The 22,245-nt window shown below is 48.0% G+C and overlaps 1 protein-coding gene across 4 annotated transcripts in view; it reads left to right on the top strand.

Annotated features, from left to right (window-relative positions):
* SKIC3 (SKI3 subunit of superkiller complex) overlaps positions 1-22,245 on the top strand; it is a 441,476-nt gene that overhangs the window by 220,894 nt on the left and 198,337 nt on the right. For all 4 annotated transcript variants that reach the window (XM_063964031.1, XM_063964029.1, XM_063964032.1 and 1 more), the window contains exons 21-24: positions 5,257-5,335; positions 6,398-6,459; positions 6,560-6,616; positions 15,340-15,408. In XM_063964031.1, coding sequence (XP_063820101.1) covers positions 5,257-5,335; positions 6,398-6,459; positions 6,560-6,616; positions 15,340-15,408 — 267 coding nt within the window. The remainder of the gene's footprint in view (positions 1-5,256; positions 5,336-6,397; positions 6,460-6,559; positions 6,617-15,339; positions 15,409-22,245) is intronic.

Here is a 22,245-nt window from a genome sequence, read left to right as displayed (position 1 = left end):
GTCCAAACGCAATGTGGAATCTCTTCACTTTACAGGTGAATGGCTCTTCGGAGGCAAATTGGACGCATGGATCTCCAAAGTTACTGCTGGGAAATCCACATTTCTACCCTTGGGGGCTCCGCCTGCTAGACATACCTACCCAGGACCATCTACTCAGTCCTTTCGGTCCAACAGATTTAGATCTAGGGCCAGAGGTGCATCCAATGCAGCTAGAGGCACCAGAGGTAAACTAAGAAACCAGCCATTGCCGGCTCTCAGGAGCAGACCACCAGTTCAGCTTCCGCAAAAACCTCAGCATGACGGTGCCCACCCACCCCGGGAGGATCTCGAGGTGGGAGCTCGGTTACGTCACTTCAGCCACATCTGGGACAGTTCCTGCCAGGACTCCTGAGTAAGGGACCTTATTTCTCAGGATTACAAGCTGGAGTTCGACGGTGCTCCTCCCCAACGATTTTTCAAATCACGCTTTGGAAAATATGCGTGTTACGCTACTACTGGCCATCACAAAGTTGGTCCAGTCCCGGGTCATTGTTCCAGTACCCCTGCAACAGCAAGGACAAGGTTACTATTCCAGTCTGTTTGTAGTGCCAAAACCAGACGGGTCTGTGAGGCCAATTTTGAATCTGAAGTCCTTGAATCTTGAACCTTTGAGAGCAGTGATCGCAGGCCTGGAACGACAGGAATTCCTAGTGTCCCTGGATATCAGGGACGCCTACCTCCATATCCCAATTTAGTCTCCTCATCAGGCCTATCTGAGGTTCGCCCTGCTGAATGATCACTACCAGTTCCAGGCGTTACCCTTCGGCCTGTCTACAGCTCCGAGGGTGTACACGAAGGTGATGGCGGAAATTATGTTCCTGCTCAGAGTCCAGGGGGTCTTCCTGCTCAGAGTCCAGGGGGTCAGTGTGGTCCCTTACCTGGACGATCTCCTGATAAAAGTGAGTTCCAGGGAGCTTCTACTGCTCCATATAGATCGCCCTATCCACCTTCTGTCACACCTCGGGTGGAACCTCAATCTACTGAAGTCCCACCTGGAGCCATCTCGGCGGCTCCTGTTTCTGGGAATGCTACTGGATACTGCAGCACAGAAAGTGTTCCTCCCAGAGGACAAAGTGAGAACTCTCCAGGAAATGGTTCGCATGGTTCTCAGACCGACCCGAGTATCCATTCATATTTGCATAAGATTGTTGGGAAAGATGGTAACCTCGTACGAAGCCATTCAGTATGGAAGGTTCCATGCCAGACCCTTTCAATTGGACATCCTGAACAAGTTGTCCGCTTCCATTCTACAGATGCATCGGATGATTCAACGGTCACCCCAGGCCAGGATTTCACTCCTGTGCTGGCTGCAGTCTTCCAATCTCCTGGAAGGTCAACGCTTCGGGATTCAGGATTGGATCCTCCTCACGACGGATGCGAGTCTGAGAGGATGGGGAGCTGTCACCCAAGAGGTGCAATTCCAGGGCAGGTGGTCTGCCCAAGAGGCCCTACTTCCGATCAACATCCTGGAACTTCGGGCTATCTACAATGCTCTGATTCAGACCTCCCTTCTGCTCCGGGATCAGGCAATTCAGGTACAGTCGGACAACGCCACGGCTGTGGCATACATCAATCGACAAGGAGGGACAAAAAGCCGGGCCTGCATGCGAGACGTATAAAGAATACTCCTCTGGGCGGAAAGAAATGCAAGCACACTGTCTGCAATCTTCATTCCGGGAGTGGACAACTGGGAAGCAGACTTCCTGAGTTGCCACGATCTCCACCCAGGGGAGTGGGGCCTACAACCTCCGGTATTTCAACAGATAATCGACAGGTGGGGTTGCCCCCAGATTGACATGATGGCGTCTCGTCTCAACAAGAAACTTCGCTGCTAATGCTTGCGAACCAGAGACCCTCAGACGTGCGCAGTGGTTGCAACCTCTGTCACACCATGGGTGGATTCTCAATCTACAGAAGTCCCACCTGAAGCCAAATCAGGGGCTCCTGTTCATGGGGATGTTACTGGATACGCTGGCCCAGCAGGTGTTCCTCCCGGAGGACAAAGTGAGAACACTTCAGGAGATGGTCCGCATGGTGCTCCGACCTGCTCGAGTGTCCATCCATCTTTACATCCGATTGTTTAGGAAGATGGTCATCTCATAGGAGGCGATCCAATAAGGGAGGTTCCATGCCAGAACATTTCAATTGGATCTCCTGAGCAAGTGGTCCAGATCACATCTTCATATGCACCGAATGATTCGGCTGTCACCTCAGGCCAAGATTTCCCTCCTGTGGTGTCTGCAGTCTTCCAGACTCCTGGAAGGCCGGAGTTTCGGGATTCAGGATTGGACCCTTCTCACGACGGATGCGAGTCTGTGAGGATGGGGAGCTGTCACCAAAGGGGCACAGTTCCAGGTCAGGTTGTCAGCCCACTAGCCCCTCCTTCCAATCAACATTCTGGAACTTCGGGCGATCTACAATGCTCTGCTTCAGGCCTCTCCTCTGCTCACGGATTACGCGATCCAAGTTCAGTCGGAAAACGCCACAGCAGTGGCGTACATCAATCGACAAGAAGGGGGAAAAAAGCAGAGCCTGCATGCGAGAGGTGTCAAAGATACTCCTCTGGGCGGAAGGAAATGCAAGAACAATGTCGGCAATCTACAATGCTCTGCTTCAGGCCTCTCCTCTGCTCAGGGATTACGCGATTCAAGTTCAGTCAGACTACGCCACAGCAGTGGCATACATCAATCGCCAAGGAGGGACAAAAAGCAGAGCTGCATGCGAGAGGTGTCCAAGATACTCCTCTGGGCGGAAAGATAAGCAAGAGCAATGTCGGCAGTCTTCATTCCGGGTGTGGACAACTGAGAAGCGGACTTCCTGAGTCGTCGCGATCTCCACCTGGGGAGTGGGGACTCCACCATCAGGTGTTCCAACAGATCATCCACCGGTGGGCTGTCCACAAATAGACATGAATGCTTCTCAACTCAACAGGAAGCTTCACTGTTATTGCTCACGAACCAGGGACCCTCAGGCAAGGGCAATGGATGCACGGTGCCGCCTTGGCCTTACCGGCTGGTCTACCTGCTTCCTCCAATTCTATTGCTCCCAAGGGTGCTCAAGCGAATCAGAAATCAAGGAGTCCAGTCAATTCTGATTGCCCCGGATTGGCCTCGGAGGGCGTGGTACGCAGATCTTCTGGACATGTCCATCGAAGACCCTTGGCCTCTGCCACTAAGAAGCGATCTTCAGCAGGGACCGTTCGTCTACCTGGACTTACGGCGTCTTTGTTTGACGGCATAGAGGTTGAGCGGAACATCCTAGCTCACAAGGGCCTTTCCAAAAAGGTTATTGCTTCCATGGTTCAGGCCAGGAAACCTGTGACGTCAAAACACTATCATTATATCTGGAGAAGATATGTCTCTTGGTGCGAGGAATGCACGTTTCCGCCTGTAGAGTTCCACTTGGAACGTTTCTTACGTTTCCTGCAGGCTGGTGTGGATAAGGGCTTACGTCTGGGTTCCATTAAGGTCCAGATTTCAGCTCTCTCAATTTTCTTTCAGAAGAAATTGGCAGTGTTGCCAGAAGTTGAGACCTTCTCGCAAGGGGTACTCCACATACAACGTCCTTTTGTGCCGCCTAAGGCATCCTGGGATTTGAATGTGGTGTTGGAATTTCTACAGTCCTGGTTTGAACCCCTGACGACGGTAGAAGACAAGTACCTCATGTGGAAGACAGTGATGTTACTGGCCCTGTCTTCTGCTAGACGTGTCTCAGAATTGGGGGCCTTATCGTGTAAAAGTCCGTACTTGGTCTTTTACGAGGACAGAGCGGAGCTCAGGATTAGACAGCAGTTCCTGTCGAAGGTAGTCTCTGCGTTCCACTTGAATCAACCTATTGTGGTTCCGTCAAGTTCTGGCACTTCTGCTACTTCGGAGACATTGGATGCGGTACGAGCCTTGAAGGTCTATGTCAGGCGAACGGTTCGGATCAGAAAGACGGATTCCTTGTTCGTGCTCTATGTTACGCAGAAAAAGGGTTGTTCTGCTTCAAAGCAGTCCATTATTCGTTGACTTAGGCTGACTATCCAAGAGGCCTACAGTATGTGTCGGCAGCCTTACCTGTTCCACAGTCTCTGAGGGCCCACTACAAGATCAGTGGGCTCTTCCTGGGCGGCTGCCCGTGGAGTCTCGGCCTTGCAACTATGCCGAGCTGCTACCTGGTCGTGGAAGAACACTTTTGTGAAGTTCTGCAAGTTTGATATCCTTGCCAAAGAGGATTCCCAGTTTGGGCAGGCGGTTCTGCAGCAGTCTCCTCACATTCTGGCCTGTTCTAGAAGCTTTGGGACGTACCCATCGTACTAAGTCTCCCCAATATCCCTTATGGATGCTAGAGAAAATAGGATTTTAATTACCTACAGGTAAATCTTTTTCTCGTAGTACACAAGGGCGTTGACTTTTCTGCAGGTTCTCTTTTCTGTGGTTACCTGTTCAGCTGTTGCTGTTATTGTTACCAGCTGTTGCTGGTTGTTGTGTGTTAGTGGTGTGCTGGTGTATAAATCTCACTACTCCTTGTTATTATGTACCTTCTCTCACATATGTTCTTTCTCGTGCAGGCTCTGTTTTACCTATAACTGCCTGTCGGAGGGGGCATAGCCAGCACACCCAGTGAAGAAATTTAAAGTGCACCGGCTCCTTTGGACCCCGTCTATACCCCATCGTACTAAGGGGGTCATTCCGAGTTGAACGCTAGCTGCCGTTTTGCTGCGTAGCGATCAGTGAAAAAAAACGGCTAATATGCGCATGCGTATGCGCCGCAGTGGGCACGCGCGTCGTAAGGGTACAAAGTCCTTTGTGGTTTAGCACTGGTTCTAGCGATGATTCCAAACGCACAGCTGATCGCAAGGAGATTGACAAGAAGAGGGCGTTTCTGGGTGTGTTTGGAAAAACGCAGGCGTGGCCGGGCGTTTGCTGGGCGGGAATTTGACTTCGTTACCGTGTCACTCGTCGCAGAAATCATCGCACAGGATAAGTAACTACAGGGCTGGTCTTGTTTTGCACAAAATGTGTTTGCAGTCGCTCTGCTGCACAGGCGTTCGCACTCCTGCAAAGCGAAAATACACTCCTCCCTGGGCGGTGAGTATGCGTTTGCACGGCTGCTAAAAACTGCTAGTGAGCGATCAACTTGGAATGACCCCCTAAGTCTCCCCAATATCCCTTATGTACTACGAGAAAAGGATTTACTGGTAGGTAATTAAAATCCTATTTTTCTGATATCTAGTGCATTAAGAAATCCGTCATGATGGAGAGCAGCAATCACCAGTACTGGAATGCCCTTGGTGTTGTTTGTTGCTATAAAGGTACGTTCTTTCTTTCTTTTGTTCGTTCGTTAGTTCATTCATTCATACGTAAAATATGTTTATACAGTATATCACAGCACTTAATCTTTGGCCCGTACAACTGTGGAGCTGCACTGGAAGCTACCCATCATCTAAGGCACCTGATAAATGTGAACATTTGTTTTCTTACTTGCAGCTCAACACAGTGATTACTTAACCTGTCAGATTGTTGTGATAGATTTTAATTTTCAACACAACAATGGAGCGTATTTAATTTTCCTACCTGTTCTACCTTCGGCTACTTATAAAACCTTACTGTGATTTTAATTTCCCACTACTGTGGAACTCACTCCCTCGCTCTGTCAGACTCTCTGGCAGCCTCCACTCTTTCAAGCAAGTCCTCAAGACTCGCTACTTCATACCAACCTATCATCCATTGTAGCACTCGGAGCCTCTGTCCATCCATCTTCCTTCTCTGACAGTTTATCCTCCTACAGTAGTTCCCCTTTCTACCATAGATTGCAAACCCTCACGGACAGGGCCCTCTTCCCTCGTTCTTTCCTTCTAGCACTATCCCTGTCACCAGTACGCATCTGCTCTTCTGTCTCCATCACTGACTTTGATCCTATGTGCTTTGTGGGTACACACTTATTGATTGCCATTTCCTCCCTGATCTCCGTTGTGTGACCCATCAGTGCATGTTTATCAAGCCTTAATGAATCTCTCCATACTACCCTTAGCCTTTTGGACATTAGGTTTGCAATATGCATGCACCAAATTAAATCTTTCTGAGCAAGGTGAGAAGAGATATCATTTTATACAAGTAAACATTTAAGGAGAGACTATTAAAATATCATTTATTTTGGAACATTCACAAATATATGTATATAAATATGTAAAGTCGGCATACCAAAATAGGAGCTGAGATATTTCACATCCTGTCTACTCTACTGCATGCTACTGCTGACTCCACTCAGTGCTGCACATAGTATAAAATAAAGCAATGTGTAAAATGGTATCGGAAATATTTTGTATATATTTTTGGGAATACTTGAGGAAATAATTTTTTTTTGTTATTCTCAGGTATCGACAATAAGGCTCTTGCTCAACATTCTTTCATTAAATCAGTCCAGTGTCAGCCAAATGTGAGTACACCCTTCTCATTTCATAGACTCAAATGTAACCGTTGTGATGTACAGTATTTGCTGAAGTTTTGTCCTCACGTAATGTGTTTGTTCTCTCCAGAATGCTGCTGCTTGGACTAATCTTGGTGCCTTATATTTGGTGAATGAAAATATTGAGGTAAGTCACTTATTATCTTAGATGTTGTTCTACCCTTGCTCACTTTTCTCGCTATGTTAAAGCGGTTCCCGTTATATTGCCCTGTCCCTGGAGAACATGCTGAGAGCGGGCATACTCATTGGAATGATTAAAGTGGAACCGCTATCTGCATGAAGATAACCCAACTGCTCATGATATGTAAATAATCATGTTTTCTCTAACGTCCTAGTGGATGTGGGGACTCCGTCAGGACCATGGGGATTAGCGGCTCCGCAGGAGACAGGGCACAAAAATAAAGCTTTAGGATCAGGTGGTGTGCACTGGCTCCTCCCCCTATGACCCTCCTCCAAGCCTCAGTTAGGTTTTTGTGCCCGTCCGAGCAGGGTGCAATCTAGGTGGCTCTCCTAAAGAGCTGCTTAGAAAAAGTTTTTAGGTTTTTTATTTTCAGTGAGTCCTGCTGGCAACAGGCTCACTGCATCGAGGGACTTAGGGGAGAGAAGTGAACTCACCTGCGTGCAGGATGGATTGGCTTCTTAGGCTACTGGACACCATTAGCTCCAGAGGGAGTCGGAACACAGGTCTCACCCCGGAGCCGCGCCACCGACCCCCCTTGCAGATGCCGAAGATGGAAGAGGTCCAGAAGCAGGCGGCAGAAGACTTTTCAGTCTTCCTGAGGTAGCGCACAGCACTGCAGCTGTGCGCCATTGTTGTCAGCACACTTCACACAGCGGTCACGGAGGGTGCAGGGCGCTGGGGGGGCGCCCTGGGCAGCAATGTATAATACCTTTTTATGGCTAAAAATACATCACATATAGCCCTTGAGGCTATATGGATGTATTTAACCCCTGCCAGATCTCACAAACTCCGGAGAAGAGCCCGCCGAAATAGGGGGCGGGGCTTATTCTCCTCAGCACACAGCGCCATTTTCCTGCTCAGCTCCGCTGTGAGGAAGGCTCCCAGGACTCTCCCCTGCACTGCACTACAGAAACAGGGTAAAACAGAGAGGGGGGGCACTTTTTTTTGCGATATTACTATATTTAAACTGCTATAAGGATACAACACTTATATAGGGTTGTTCCCATATATATTATAGCGCTTGGGTGTGTGCTGGCAAACTCTCCCTCTGTCTCCCCAAAGGGCTAGTGGGGTCCTGTCTTCAATAGAGCATTCCCTGTGTGTCTGCTGTGTGTCGGTACGTGTGTGTCGACATGTATGAGGACGATGTTGGTGTGGAGGCAGAGCAATTGCCGGTAATGGTGATGTCACCCCCCAGGGAGTCGACACCGGAATGGATGGCTTTGTTTATGGAATTACGTGATAATGTCAGCACATTACAAAAATCAGTTGACGACATGAGACGGCCGGAAAACCAGTTAGTACCTGCCCAGGCGTCTCAGACACCGTCAGGGGCTGTAAAACGCCCTTTACATCAGTCGGTCGACACAGACCCAGACACGGACACTGAATCTAGTGTCGACGGTGAAGAAACAAACGTATTTTCCAGTAGGGCCACACGTTATATGATCACGGCAATGAAGGAGGCTTTGCATATCTCTGATACTACAAGTACCACAAAAAGGGGTATTATGTGGGGGGTGAAAAAACTACCTGTAGTTTTATCCTGAATCAGAGGAATTGAATGATGTATGTGATGAAGCGTGGGTTAACCCAGATAGAAAAGTGCTAATTTCAAAAAAGTTATTGGCATTATACCCTTTCCCGCCAGAGGTTAGGGCGCGCTGGGAAACACCCCCTAAGGTGGATAAGGCGCTCACACGCTTATCAAAACAAGTGGCGTTACCGTCTCCTGATACGGCCGCCCTCAAGGATCCAGCTGATAGGAGGCTGGAAACTACCCTAAAAAGTATATACACACATACTGGTGTTATACTGCGACCAGCCATCGCCTCAGCCTGGATGTGCAGTGCTGGGGTGGTCTGGTCGGATTCCCTGACTGAAAATATTGATACCCTGGATAGGGACAGTATTTTACAGACTTTAGAGCAATTAAAGGATGCTTTTCTTTATATGCGAGATGCTCAGAGGGATATTTGCACTCTGGCATCGAGAGTAAGTGCGATGTCCATATCTGCCAGAAGAAGTTTATGGACACGACAGTGGTCAGGTGATGCGGATTCCAAACGGCATATGGAAGTATTGCCGTATAAAGGGGAGGAATTATTTGGCGTCGGTCTATCGGATTTGGTGGCCACGGCAACTGCCGGGAAATCCACCTTTTTACCTCAGACCCCCTCCCAACAGAAAAAGACACCGTCTTTTCAGCCGCAGTCCTTTCGGTCCTATAAGAAGCGGGCAAAAGGACAGTCATATCTGCCCCGAGGCAGAGGAAAGGGTAAGAGAGGGCAGCAAGCAGCTCCTTTCCAGGAACAGAAGCCCTCCGCGGGTTCTGCAAAGCCCTCAGCATGACGCTGGGGCTTTACAAGCGGACTCAGGAACGGTGGGGGGTCGACTCAAGAATTTCAGCGCGCAGTGGGCTTGCTCACAGGTGGACCCCTGGATCCTGCAGGTAGTATCTCAGGGTTACAGGTTGGAATTTGAGAAGTCTCCCCCTCGCCGGTTCCTAAAGTCTGCTTTGCCAACGTCTCCCTCAGACAGGGCGACGGTATTGGAAGCCATTCACAAGCTGTTTTCTCAGCAGGTGATAGTCAAGGTACCCCTCCTACAACAGGGAAAGGGGTATTACTCCACGCTATTTGTGGTACCGAAGCCGGACGGCTCGGTAAGACCTATTCTAAATCTGAAATCTTTGAACCTGTACATACAAAAATTCAGTTTCAAGATGGAATCACTCAGAGCAGTGATAGCGAATCTGGAAGAAGGGGACTTTATGGTGTCCCTGGACATAAAAGATGCTTACCTGCATGTCCCAATTTGCCCTTCACATCAAGGGTACCTCAGGTTCGTGGTGCAAAACTGTCATTATCAGTTTCAGACGCTGCCGTTTGGATTGTCCACGGCACCTCGGGTCTTTACCAAGGTAATGGCCGAAATGATGATTCTTCTGCGAAGAAGAGGCGTATTAATTATCCCTTACTTGGACGATCTCCTGATAAGGGCAAGGTCCAGAGAACAGCTGGAGGACGGAGTAGCACTAACCCAAGTAGTGCTGCAACAACACGGGTGGATTCTGAATTTTCCAAAATCTCAGTTGACCCCGACAACACGTCTGCTGTTCCTGGGAATGATTCTGGACACGGTTCAGAAAAAGGTGTTTCTTCCGGAGGAGAAAGCCAAGGAGTTATCCGAACTTGTCAGGAACCTCCTAAAACCAGGAAAAGTGTCTGTGCATCAATGCACAAGAGTCCTGGGAAAGATGGTGGCTTCTTACGAAGCAATCCCATTCGGCAGATTCCACGCACGAACTTTTCAGTGGGATCTGCTGGACAAATGGTCCGGATCGCATCTGCAGATGCATCAGCGGATAACCTTATCGCCACGGACAAGGGTGTCTCTTCTGTGGTGGTTGCAGAGTGCTCATCTGTTAGAAGGCCGCAGATTCGGCATACAGGACTGGGTCCTGGTGACCACGGATGCCAGTCTGAGAGGCTGGGGAGCGGTCACACAGGGAAGAAACTTCCAGGGAGTATGGTCAAACCTGGAGATGTCTCTTCACATAAATATACTGGAGCTAAGAGCGATTTACAATGCTCTAAGCCTGGCAAAACCCCTGCTTCAGGGTCAGCCGGTGTTGATCCAGTCGGACAACATCACGGCAGTCGCCCACGTAAACAGACAGGGCGGCACAAGAAGCAGGAGAGCAATGGCAGAAGCTGCAAGGATTCTTCGCTGGGCGGAAGATCATGTGATAGCACTGTCAGCAGTGTTCATTCCGGGAGTGGACAACTGGGAAGCAGACTTCCTCAGCAGACACGATCTACACCCGGGAGAGTGGGGACTTCATCCAGAAGTCTTCCACATGATTGTGAACCGTTGGGAAAAACCAAAGGTGGACATGATGGCGTCTCGCTTCAACAAAAAACTGGACAGGTATTGCGCCAGGTCAAGAGACCCTCAGGCAATAGCTGTGGACGCTCTGGTAACGCCGTGGGTGTTCCAGTCAGTGTATGTGTTTCCTCCTCTGCCTCTCATACCAAAAGTACTGAGAATTATACGGCAAAGGGGAGTAAGAATGATACTCGTGGCTCCGGATTGGCCAAGAAGAACTTGGTACCCGGAAATTCAGGAGATGCTCACGGAAGATCCGTGGCCTCTACCTCTAAGACGGGACCTGCTTCAGCAGGGACCGTGTCTATTCCAAGACTTACCGCGGCTGCGTTTGACGGCATGGCGGTTGAACGCCGAATTCTAAGGGAAAAAGGCATTCCGGAAGAGGTCATTCCTACACTGGTAAAAGCCAGGAAGGAGGTGACTGCACAACATTATCACCGCATTTGGAGAAAATATGTTGCGTGGTGTGAGGCCAGGAAGGCCCCCACGGAGGAATTTCAATTGGGTCGATTCCTACATTTCCTGCAAACAGGATTGTCTATGGGCCTCAAGTTGGGGTCCATTAAGGTTCAAATTTCGGCCCTGTCGATTTTCTTCCAAAAAGAATTGGCTTCAGTTCCTGAAGTCCAGACTTTTGTAAAAGGAGTACTACATATACAGCCCCCGGTTGTGCCCCCAGTGGCTCCGTGGGACCTTAATGTAGTTTTGGATTTTCTCAAATCCCATTGGTTTGAGCCACTCAAATCGGCGGATTTGAAATATCTTACATGGAAAGTAACCATGCTACTGGCCCTGGCTTCAGCCAGGAGAGTGTCAGAATTGGCGGCTTTATCGTATAAAAGCCCATATCTGATTTTCCATTCGGACAGGGCAGAACTGCGGACGCGTCCTCATTTTCTGCCTAAGGTGGTGTCAGCGTTTCACCTGAACCAGCCTATTGTGGTGCCTGCGGCTACTAGCGATTTGGAGGATTCCAAGTTGCTGGACGTTGTCAGGGCATTGAAAATATATATTTCAAGGACGGCTGGAGTCAGAAAATCTGACTCGCTGTTTATACTGTATGCACCCAACAAGCTGGGTGCTCCTGCTTCTAAGCAGACGATTGCTCGTTGGATTTGTAGCACAATTCAACTTGCACATTCTGTGGCAGGCCTGCCACAGCCTAAATCTGTCAAGGCCCATTCCACAAGGAAGGTGGGCTCATCCTGGGCGGCTGCCCGAGGGGTCTCGGCATTACAACTCTGCCGAGCAGCTACGTGGTCGGGGGAGAACACGTTTGTAAAATTCTACAAATTTGATACCCTGGCTAAAGAGGACCTGGAGTTCTCTCATTCGGTGCTGCAGAGTCATCCGCACTCTCCCGCCCGTTTGGGAGCTTTGGTATAATCCCCATGGTCCTGACGGAGTCCCCAACATCCACTAGGACGTTAGAGAAAATAAGATTTTACTTACCGATAATTCTATTTCTCGTAGTCCGTAGTGGATGCTGGGCGCCCATCCCAAGTGCGGATTGTCTGCAATACTTGTACATAGTTATTGTTACAAAGAAATCGGGTTGTTATTGTTGTGAGCCGTCTGTTCAGAGGCTCCTACGTTGTCATACTGTTAACTGGGTTCAGATCACAAGTTGTACGGTGTGATTGGTGTGGCTGGTATGAGTCTTACCCGGGATTCAAAATCCTTCCTTATTGTGTACGCTCGTCCGGGCACAGTATCCTAACTGAGGCTTGGAGGAGGGTCATAGGGGGAGGAGCCAGTGCACACCACCTGATCCTAAAGCTTTTATTTTGTGCCCTGTCTCCTGCGGAGCCGCTAATCCCCATGGTCCTGACGGAGTCCCCAGCATCCACTACGGACTACGAGAAATAGATTTATCGGTAAGTAAAATCTTATTTTCAGTACTTTACAATGAAACGCCACAAAAGTTAAGATAAATAAGTTTTAAGTACATCAGGGCATAAATTACTTACTAGGGCAGACGTGTCAAACTTGTGTGCCGCATGCGGCCCCAAACACATGCTTTTGTGGCCCACATCAACTGTTCTAAATACCGATCGAGCAACATTCGTTCTGCGCATATGCAGCAGTTATTGTATGGGGAGACAGGGAAGTGCAGCAGGAGGCTGAGGCGCTCCGCATACTTAAGCTCTGGTGAGTTTGCTCTGTGAGCTCCCCAGTCAGTGTGTGACTGTGTTTGTCCCCAATAAGTATAGGTACCGCCAGTATTAATGTGTGTGTGCAGCAGTCACTGTCTGCTCATTGCCACTATTGCAGTAGCCATAGGTCCGTACTGTGCCCCATGCTCTGTGCCTCTGCTGGGTGTGGGGGATTATGGGTACTGGATTTGATGCTGCTATGCACTGTATCTATGCCCAGCTAAAATTTTACAGATTTCCAGCAGCAGCTCTTGTGTCTTCGTTATTCTTAATCCCCCTCAGCAGGGAGTCCTCAGGGTTGAGTTTAAATTCAAGTGGGCTAATGGACCTTGTCCAAATCTAACCCTAACACTCCCCCTGGTGCCTAACTCTAATATCATCCTCTTCCGTAGCCTAACCCTAAACATTAATGCATGTTTTTCGGCCCATACAAATCTTAAACCGTGATTATTCAGCCTGGTTGGGATTTTGAGATTGACATGCCTGTACTAGGGTGTTTAAGGATTGGATGTGAGTACCCTGTTTTTCACCTCACACCCTAACCTGCGACACCTCCTTTGGCCAGGTGTGTACTGCCACTAACTCGAGTACTTTGGGGGTAATTCTGAGTTGATCGCAGCAGCAAGTTTGTTAGCAATTGGGTAAAACCATGTGCACTGCAGGGGGGGCAGATATTTGCAGAGAGAGTTTGATTTGGGTGGGTTATTTTGTTTCTGTGCAGGGTAAATACTGTCTGCTTTATTTTTACACTGCAATTTAGATTTCAATTTGAACACACCCCACCCAAATCTAACTCTCTCTGCACATGTTATATCTGCCCCCCCCCCCTCCAGTGCACATGGTTTTGCCCAATTGCTAACAAACTTGGTGCTGCGATCAACTCAGAATTAGGCCCTTTACCTTAGCCATTCACTGTGTAAAAATAGTAGCATAATGACATGTTTTAAATAGATCCAATGCTGGTTAAATAATGCAAAACATTGTACCTCCTAATAATAGTTTCTTGCTGATAGTCAATTGTATTTATTATAAATAAAATATAGAAAAAAATACCTTTAACCTAAAATCCGCAAAGAGCAATGTACCTTACACCAGGTATGCTCATGTGAGCATTGCTTTCTGCAGGATTTCACATGCAGACAGAACAGGGTTCTGGTGGGCTGTTTCAGTTCAGTCTATGGAGCGCTTTTCCCACCTCCTAATGCTTGTGGGAGAGGTTTTTGCGCACTGGGCTCTGGGGGATGTCTTGTCCAGCCACCCCCTCCCAACTCCTGTTTTCTGGGTACAAGTGAAGACAGTTCTGGGAGTTCCAAAAGTAGGTTTAGCTTGAATCCTGCAGGAGAGAGTGAAAGAATATAACTTGTCAGTAGTCAGACCCCTTTCCAATAGAGCCAGCAAGATTCCTGTATGCTTTGTCTGTGGTAGAGGATTATTGCATTACTGGCGTGACTCAAGGGCATAGCTGCCATATGTGCAGGCAGTGCAGCTGCTATGGGGCCCAGAGCTGAGAGGGCTCCACCTTCCCTGTTAAAGTTACATGTGTTATATACATTTTTCGCCATTGGGTGGTACATAGGGGTCTTTTCAAACTTTTCCTTGGGACCTGCAGTATATCTAGGTATGCCCCGGGCCTGCTTATTGTAGTGTGGTATAAAATGAACTGGAGGGCATTTTAATGTTATATAATATGAACCGTGCTCTGTAATGAGACACAATATGAACGGGGAGCACTTTATATCAAAATGTGAACTGGGAGTACTGTGCAGCATAATGTGTACTGGCAACTCTGACATGTGACATAGGGTGAACTTAAGCATTACTGCGATTCATAAAAGAAACTAGGGCACTACTATGGGGTATAACATTAAATAAGGCTCTACTATGGTTCAGAAAATGAACTAGGGCACTATTATAGGGCATACAATTAACAACTGCTGCAGAGAAGTGTCTCTCCAGAAGCATTGTGGTGGGGGCCCCTTCAAAATGTTGCAATGGGGCCCACAAAGTTCTGGCTACGCCCCTGGTGTGACTTATTTATGGTACAGTATTAATCAGGTTGCCATTTACTGTAAATGGTGAGAATAGAATTTTCTCTCCACTTTTGAGGTTAACTTTACAGTTATTTCACCTTGGTTTTGTTTCACCGACCTCTCTATTACCGGGTGTAGTACTGGTGACCGGCGGTCTCCTGACCGCCGGTCACCTTACCGACGCCGGGATCCCGGCAGCATACCGACGCCGGGATCCCGTCGGGGAGGTGCGAGTGCAGCAAGCCCCTTGCGGGCTCGCTGCGCTCGCCACGCTGCGGGCTCGGTGGCGACCTGCGGTCGCCACGGGTTCTATCTATTCCCACTCTATGGGTGTCGTGGACACCCACGAGTGGAAATAGTCCCTGTTGGTCGGCATGCCGACCATCGGGATAGTGAGCCGTCGGGCTCACGGAGGAGGTCATGTGACTGTCGGTCAGCTGACCGGCGGTCACATGAATACCACCCCTATTACCAATGCTAGCACATGTTAGAATAGACTGGGTGGGTGGGCCTTTCTTGGTTGTCTTTTTGTTTTTCATCCTGACTATGTAATATTTTAACGTATACAGTGTTATTTTTTTTTTTCCAGCTAAGCCATCAGGCTTTCAACGTAGCTCAGTCCTTAGACCCTTTGTATGTGAGATGCTGGATAGGTCAGGTGAGTTTATTTTGATATATGCAGAATGTTTTGTATTGGCAGAGAGCTGGCAGGAGCGATTTTGAAATTGGGCTACAGTAATGTAAGTGCCTCATCTACTGTGAAGGACATTGCGCATAGGGTGAGATGATACTGTTAATGATTAGTAACACTGACTATAAGCCGACACATAAACATTTCCTATTGTTATTTATGCATTTTCAATGTTGTTATTTTGTAAAAAGTATAATTATGTGTTTTACTTAACACTTGAGTGTGTAAAAAATATCTGCGACTGACGTACAGATGCCTGTTCCTCTAGCATCCACCTGGGGAACACTGTGTTGGCTATTACATGTGGGTTAGAGTGTAGGTGCTGGAGTTTGATGCTAAGAGTTCAAACTAAACATCTAACATCCCCCCCCTCCCCCCCCCACCTCCAGCAGCAGCAGGAGAGGGGGGGGGGGGGGGTTTAGAAGTCTTGTTTTTAGTGTCTGCATATTTTTTCACTAGCTGTTAGTTAGCTTTTATTTCTATTATTTTCTGTTTTATCAAATTCTAGTGCCTCGTCACAGGTGCACTGATAGAGCGGGAGCAGCATAGTTTAATAGGGCTAGTGTGAGCTCTTGTCCTGCGCTGTAACCAGCCTCCTGAGGGTCACCAAACCAGAAGCTGGTCCCTGGGGCCCTGCAATTGTTGGACCACACTCCAAGGAGGCACCGGGTGAGGTAGGAACAGCCGCAGGCTACCCTGGTAGTGCTGGGCTCTGACCCTTTCACTGCTGGAACTGGTACATGGTGCCATATAGAGCTGTGACCGAGTCTCTCTGTCGCTACCCCCAGAGCACCCTGCTGCTTCTGCAGCCGCTACTCTGCTATTTAAGGAGAGAGTCTGTGGCAGTAGATAAACACCAATTCAGACCTTGCTCCTAGTGCTGTCAAGCCCCACCCCCAACACTCTTACGCAGGTTCTGAGACTCCAGCGCCATTTTCCACTGCAGTGAGCTGGCTCAGCAGAATGGGCGACATCATGCTAGGACTTTACGTCACACCCAGGAACATTAGCGGTGTGTGGGATTATATCAGTGTTTGCTGTTGTGCGGGAGTCACCATGGTTTCATATCTGAAACTGTACGTTAGACACAATGGCGTTTCTATAATGGGTGCAGTGTATGCGGTGCACACGGGCCCCTGAGTCCAGAGGGGGCCCACACCACACACACTGCACCCATTTTTTTTAAAACTTACCCCTCCGGAGTTCCGCGCCGACGTCACGTGCGCTGTTAAAACCCAGTGAAAATGGCGCAGCTGCCATTTTCACAGAGTTCTGCGCATGCGCAGTAGAGAAATCTCTGGGAAAATGAACGCCGCACCATTTTACCGGAGATCTACGCATGCGCAGTAGAGTCTGAGCCCTCTAGTGCTCAGAATCTACAGCGCTCCTGCAGAGAGGAGGGGGCCCGTACGGAGGAGGCAGCACACGGGCCGCCTCCTCTCTTAAAGCGCCCCTGGTTAGACACAATATTTTTTACACACTGAAGTGATAAAGGCTACTTTTGTGGCAACATCTGCAGCTGATATTGGACTTTCTCTAGTCTTTTCGATGAATCATGAACTTTCCCAAGTCCCAACCTCCTCCTGTCTGAAACTATGGTGTTCATGGGTTTCCTATTTGACACCCAGTGTCTGCCACTCTTTCTTCCTTGGTAGAAGGTTCAGGACCTAAAGTCCAGATTCTGCGCTGTTGATCAAGGACTTGTTCACGTCTGACCAGACAGATGTCCTGGCTGTCTCTTCAAACTAGTTAGTCCCTACTTTGGTGGGTACACGGACCGAATCTGACCAAGGGATACCCTTTACAATTTGGATTTGGGTTCTTGTCTCCATGGATGCCAGTCTGACAGTTTGGTTCACAGTCAATCAGGACACATATTCTCAGGATCTTAGGTCCACCCTGGAATCTACTCTCTCCATCAACATCCTGGAGTTGAGGCTGAACTGGAATACCTTGGTCTTGGCTCAACAGTTTCTACCTGGCTTATTCTGTTCGCATCCAGTCAGACAAACAGAGTGGCACATGGTGCTGGTGTGCCATGACGGAGGTGTCTCACAGCCTCCATTGGCAGGACCTTTGATCTCCTGCCATATTGGCCAGTTACATTCCATGAGTGGATAACTGGCTGTCAGATTTCCTCGTCCACCACACAGTTCATCCCATGCAATGGTATCTTCAACAGGAGGTGTTTCTGGAGCTTGTGGCTTCAAGAGGAAGGCCCAATATAGATTTTTTGGCCTCTCTCTTGAACAGGAAATTTCCTCTGTACGGTGCCTGATCATGGGACCCTCAAGCATCCCTTGAAGACTCCATGATGACTCCTTGGTGCTTTCACCTGGGATGCAGACAAACAATGGCAGTTGCTCGGAGATAATTATATATCAGGTGCTAGAAATGGGGAGTGGTCACAGACAAACAACAGACAGAGAGGGGAGGGGGTACAAATCCCCTAAACCCCTAAATTTCCCCCCAGCACACTAAAAATGACCTGTAACCATACCTGAACCTATCTGGTAATAGACAATCCTTGTATACACACAGATGACCCGGGAGGCCAATTCAATGCCACTCCTAGGACGTCTGTGAGTAAACAATTATTCAGGCGCACCACTATTAAAAATCTAGCAAAGATTGTCCCAATTACAGAAAAAAGAAAGGGACCATTAATTCTATACTAATTGCCTCTTACTGAAAACAAGCTGCTCCCACTTTATAGCTAGAAGTAAACTATAAGTGAATGCCAGATATATTATAAAGAGAGCGCTAGGCACCTGCAGTATCTATTAGTCAATTATGCAGTTTCAAATGATAATTATGCCAACATAGCATATACAAGAGAGTGCATAAAAAAATAATTTAAGAACAATTTATTACACATAAAAAGCTAAATATTATATTCCTTGACAAGCTTTTGTGTTAATCACTTATTCACATACATGAAAACACTTAAAAAGCTACATAAGCAATATATTATAAAAGTAGCTATTGGGACAGTCCTTAGTCTCCAATAAGATACATATGTTTCCACTCTTTATAGAGAAAATGTTACTTTGTGTCTAGAAACCGTATAGTTAGTAATTCTGTACCATTACTGTGTCCAGAATCCGGTTCAAGTACTAAACTGTTGGCTAGTTGGAAATAATAAACAACAGCTGATGCTGTATTTTGGTATACCGGAGTTTAGAAGAAAAATTCTCGTGCGGTTGTAGAGCTCACCTCCCCATCACCAGAGATCCAAATATTGTGCTCCATAAAAAAGCAGTGCCCGGCTGCGGCGGCGCGCTGCTGGATGTTCCCCTGCCGGAGTCGCGTATTTCCCGGAGTGATTGGAGCTTCACGCTCTGGTCTCAGTACTTCCAATTAGAGGGTGAGAGAGCGGCTCCCAGCTGCGGCTGCACGCCGTTCAGCTTCTCCTCGTCGGTGCTGTTTAGGGAGCTCCTCACCGAGGTGTATATTGGAGATGCTCTAACAAGATAGCGGATCAGCAATCCCAAGCATAAGTGTTCCCAAATAGGATGTAGAAGTGTCCTTAACGCGTTTCTCCGTTATGTCAATTGAACGGTTTCATCAGAAACCGTTCGATTGACATAATGGAGAAACGCGTTAAGGACACTTCTACATCCTATTTGGGAACACTTATGCTTGGGATTGCTGATCCGCTATCTTGTTAGAGCATCTCCAATATACACATCGGTGAGGAGCTCCCTAAACAGCACCGACGAGGAGAAGCTGAACGGCGTGCAGCCGCAGCTGGGAGCCGCTCCCTCACCCTCTAATTGGAAGTACTGAGACCAGAGCGTGAAGCTCCAATCACTCCGGGAAATACGCGACTCCGACAGGAGAACATCCAGCGGCGCGCTGCCGCAGCCGGGCACTGCTTTTTTACGGAGCACAATATTTGGATCTCTGGTGATGGGGAGGGGAGCTACAACCGCACGAGAATTCTTCTTCTAAACTCCGGTATACCAAAATACAGCATCAGCTGTTGTTTATTATTTCCAACTAGCCAACAGTTTAGTACTTGAACCGGATTCTGGACACAGTAATGATACAGAATTACTAACTACTGTATACGGTTTCTAGACACAAAGTAACATTTTCTCTATAAAGAGTGGAAACATATGTATCTTATTGAAGTTGGAGACTAAGGACTGTCCCAATAGCTACTTTTATAATATATCGCTTATGTAGCTTTTTAAGTGTTTTCATGTATGTGAATAAGTGATTAACCACAAAAGCATGTCAAGGAATATAATATTTAGCTTTTTATGTGTAATAAATTGTTCTTAAACTGTCTGGTAATAGAAATTCAGAGAATTAGTCACACATGTTTGCAAACGCATGTTTAGCTGCTGAGCCACTTCACGGCTTCTCTGATATCAGCAGTCCTAACACTACGTAATAGCAGGGCCCACATAGGGCCATGTAATTTGTCACAGTAGGCCTCATGATAAAGGCTATTACTAAAACACATCCAGACAGAGAGCTAACTTACCCAGGAGCCACCCCCAGGATCTCCCATTGGCACTACAAGGAACAGCATGCCTTCCAAATACTGCTCCCATTCAATGCCTCTCACACACATGCAGACAAACAATGGCAGTTGCTCAGTCATTCCTGGAGATAATTATATATCGGGTGCTAGAAAGGGGGAGTAGTCACAGACAAACAACACCTGGGATATCTGTTTCCACCTTTGTAAATGCTTCCTAGGGTCCTTCAGCAGGTTTGGCAAGAAGGTTCTTCCAGTCATTCTAATTGCTCTGGATTGGCCTTGTCAACAGTGGTATATTGTACTTCAAGTCACATTGGCCAAGGCTCCTTACCATCTACCTCTTCGGCCAGACTGGATTTGTCAAGGGTCATGTCTGCACCAAGCGTTGTTGACATGGTTCTTGAAGCCCAGATCATAAAGGCGGAGTGTTCTCCTGGCAGATGGTTCAGACCATGGTTCAAGCTCACAATCCGTTGACTTCCAAAATATATAATTGAGTCTGGAAGTTATACATCTCCTTGTGCGAATGTCACTAGCTGCCGGCTGCTGTTTTTCGTTTGCTACACCTCTTATCCTTTCTCCAGGATGGTTTGACTTTCATGTCTCAAAGGACAGTTTTTGGCCCTGTCTGTCCTGTCCCAGAGGCAGTTGGCCAAAACTCCAGAGGTTCAGACTTTCCTTCAGAGTGTCCTTCGTATCCAGCCACCGTGCATACTGCCTATCCCTCCTTGGGGCTTAAGCTTGGTGTTGGAGGCTCCAGAAGATGATCAGGCCTATTTGTCCTCGAAATATTCCTGTTTCAGCTCCTCTCTGGGCTCTTTAGCCTCGTACTGTTGCGGCTTCTTGGGCGGTGCTCCATGGTGCCTTGGTGGAACAGCTGTGCAGAGTAGAAACCTTGCCCTTTGTACACACCTTCACAAGCTTCTACGGTTTCCATACTGTTGGGAGGAATGTCAGTTTTGGACGAAAAGGTCCTCGTGAGACTTTTCCAGGTGATTAACCCCCCCGTCCATCCCCCTCCTTGTTTCAGATGTGTCCTCTTACATCTTTGCTCTGTGCGCTATAAGTCACGTTACACATAACACGTGAGTACAGTGTGACTCGGTAGCGCCAAGCTTCTTTTTTGCATTTTTCCCTCTTAAATCCTTGCTGCAGTTACGATTAATAGCTCTTCAAGTCATGCAATAACGTGGCCGGACTCTAGCACCAAATGTCTTTTCTCTGTCATCCATCTGGGGGACGCTGCGCTGTTACTTGTGGGTTAGAGGTGTGTGGTAGTGGAGTTTGGCACAGAACCTATCAAACAAACTGCCTCCTCCCCCCTCTAACCCCTCCCATCTCCTTCCTGCCTAGCCAGCAACTAGTTTTGTGTCTGTGGAGTACAGACACAGTTTTTTTTATTTCCTATTAGAATTAGTTAAATTCTTATTATTTAATTTTTTTTTCTCTCTTTTTCTGAAGTACCTAGTCCCTGTTTACAGGTGACAGGTGCTACTGGTGTGGATTCAGTTAGAATTGTTCCACTCTGCGCTGCCGCTGGAGGCCACAACACTTCGGTCACTGGGGCCCCATTCTGCTATACCATGATGAATACAAGATGCGGCAAGGATAAGGTACAGGACAGCCACAATCTGTCACTGACAGTTTTGGGCTGTCCCCTCTGTTTCTATCCTTCTATATTCTAGATTTGTATATTTAACAGCTTTTTCCCCTCCTCACCCTCCCCTCCCCCCGTCCTCCTCCACCACGGGCCTCGCTCCGGAGCTGAACAGTCAAATTTATTTGGGTATCTACAGGGGCTGTTATAGTGTGCTGAGCAGAGTCCGGGAGAGTGATGTTGCGCTCCCCGGAGCTGCCATACAGTTTGTTCTATTGCTGTGAAAGCCGCTGGATGTAGCAGCGCACGGGAGACAAGGACTTCCGGTAAATGTTAAACAACTGTGAGCAGCCGCGGCTATTACGTAGTGATACAGGGACGGATTCCCGCCCTGCTCTGCCCGCGCGCGCTTCCCTCCAGCGTACAGAGGGCTCCGGGCGCCATTTTCTCCAGCTGCAGACCGGGGGACGCTGTGCTAATCACACAGTCTAGGACATGGAGGATCCAACTATTCTCAGAGGGAAGTTTCCATTAGAAAGCAACAGCACTTCTCACTTTCTTTATATCAAAGGGGGATCAACTAACTGCAAGTATAATTGTGGGTTGTTTTTCTCTAGCTTTAGTGAGAGATAACAGTTAATCCCTTTTGGTGTCACTAGTATTGTGGGTTCACTACTAGGTCACTGTTATAGTGGATTTATAGTTAATTTAT

The sequence above is a fragment of the Pseudophryne corroboree genome, chromosome 1, assembly GCF_028390025.1.
Source record: "Pseudophryne corroboree isolate aPseCor3 chromosome 1, aPseCor3.hap2, whole genome shotgun sequence".
Taxonomy (NCBI): Eukaryota; Metazoa; Chordata; class Amphibia; order Anura; family Myobatrachidae; genus Pseudophryne; species Pseudophryne corroboree.
This window is presented reverse-complemented; position numbering and strand designations above follow the sequence as displayed.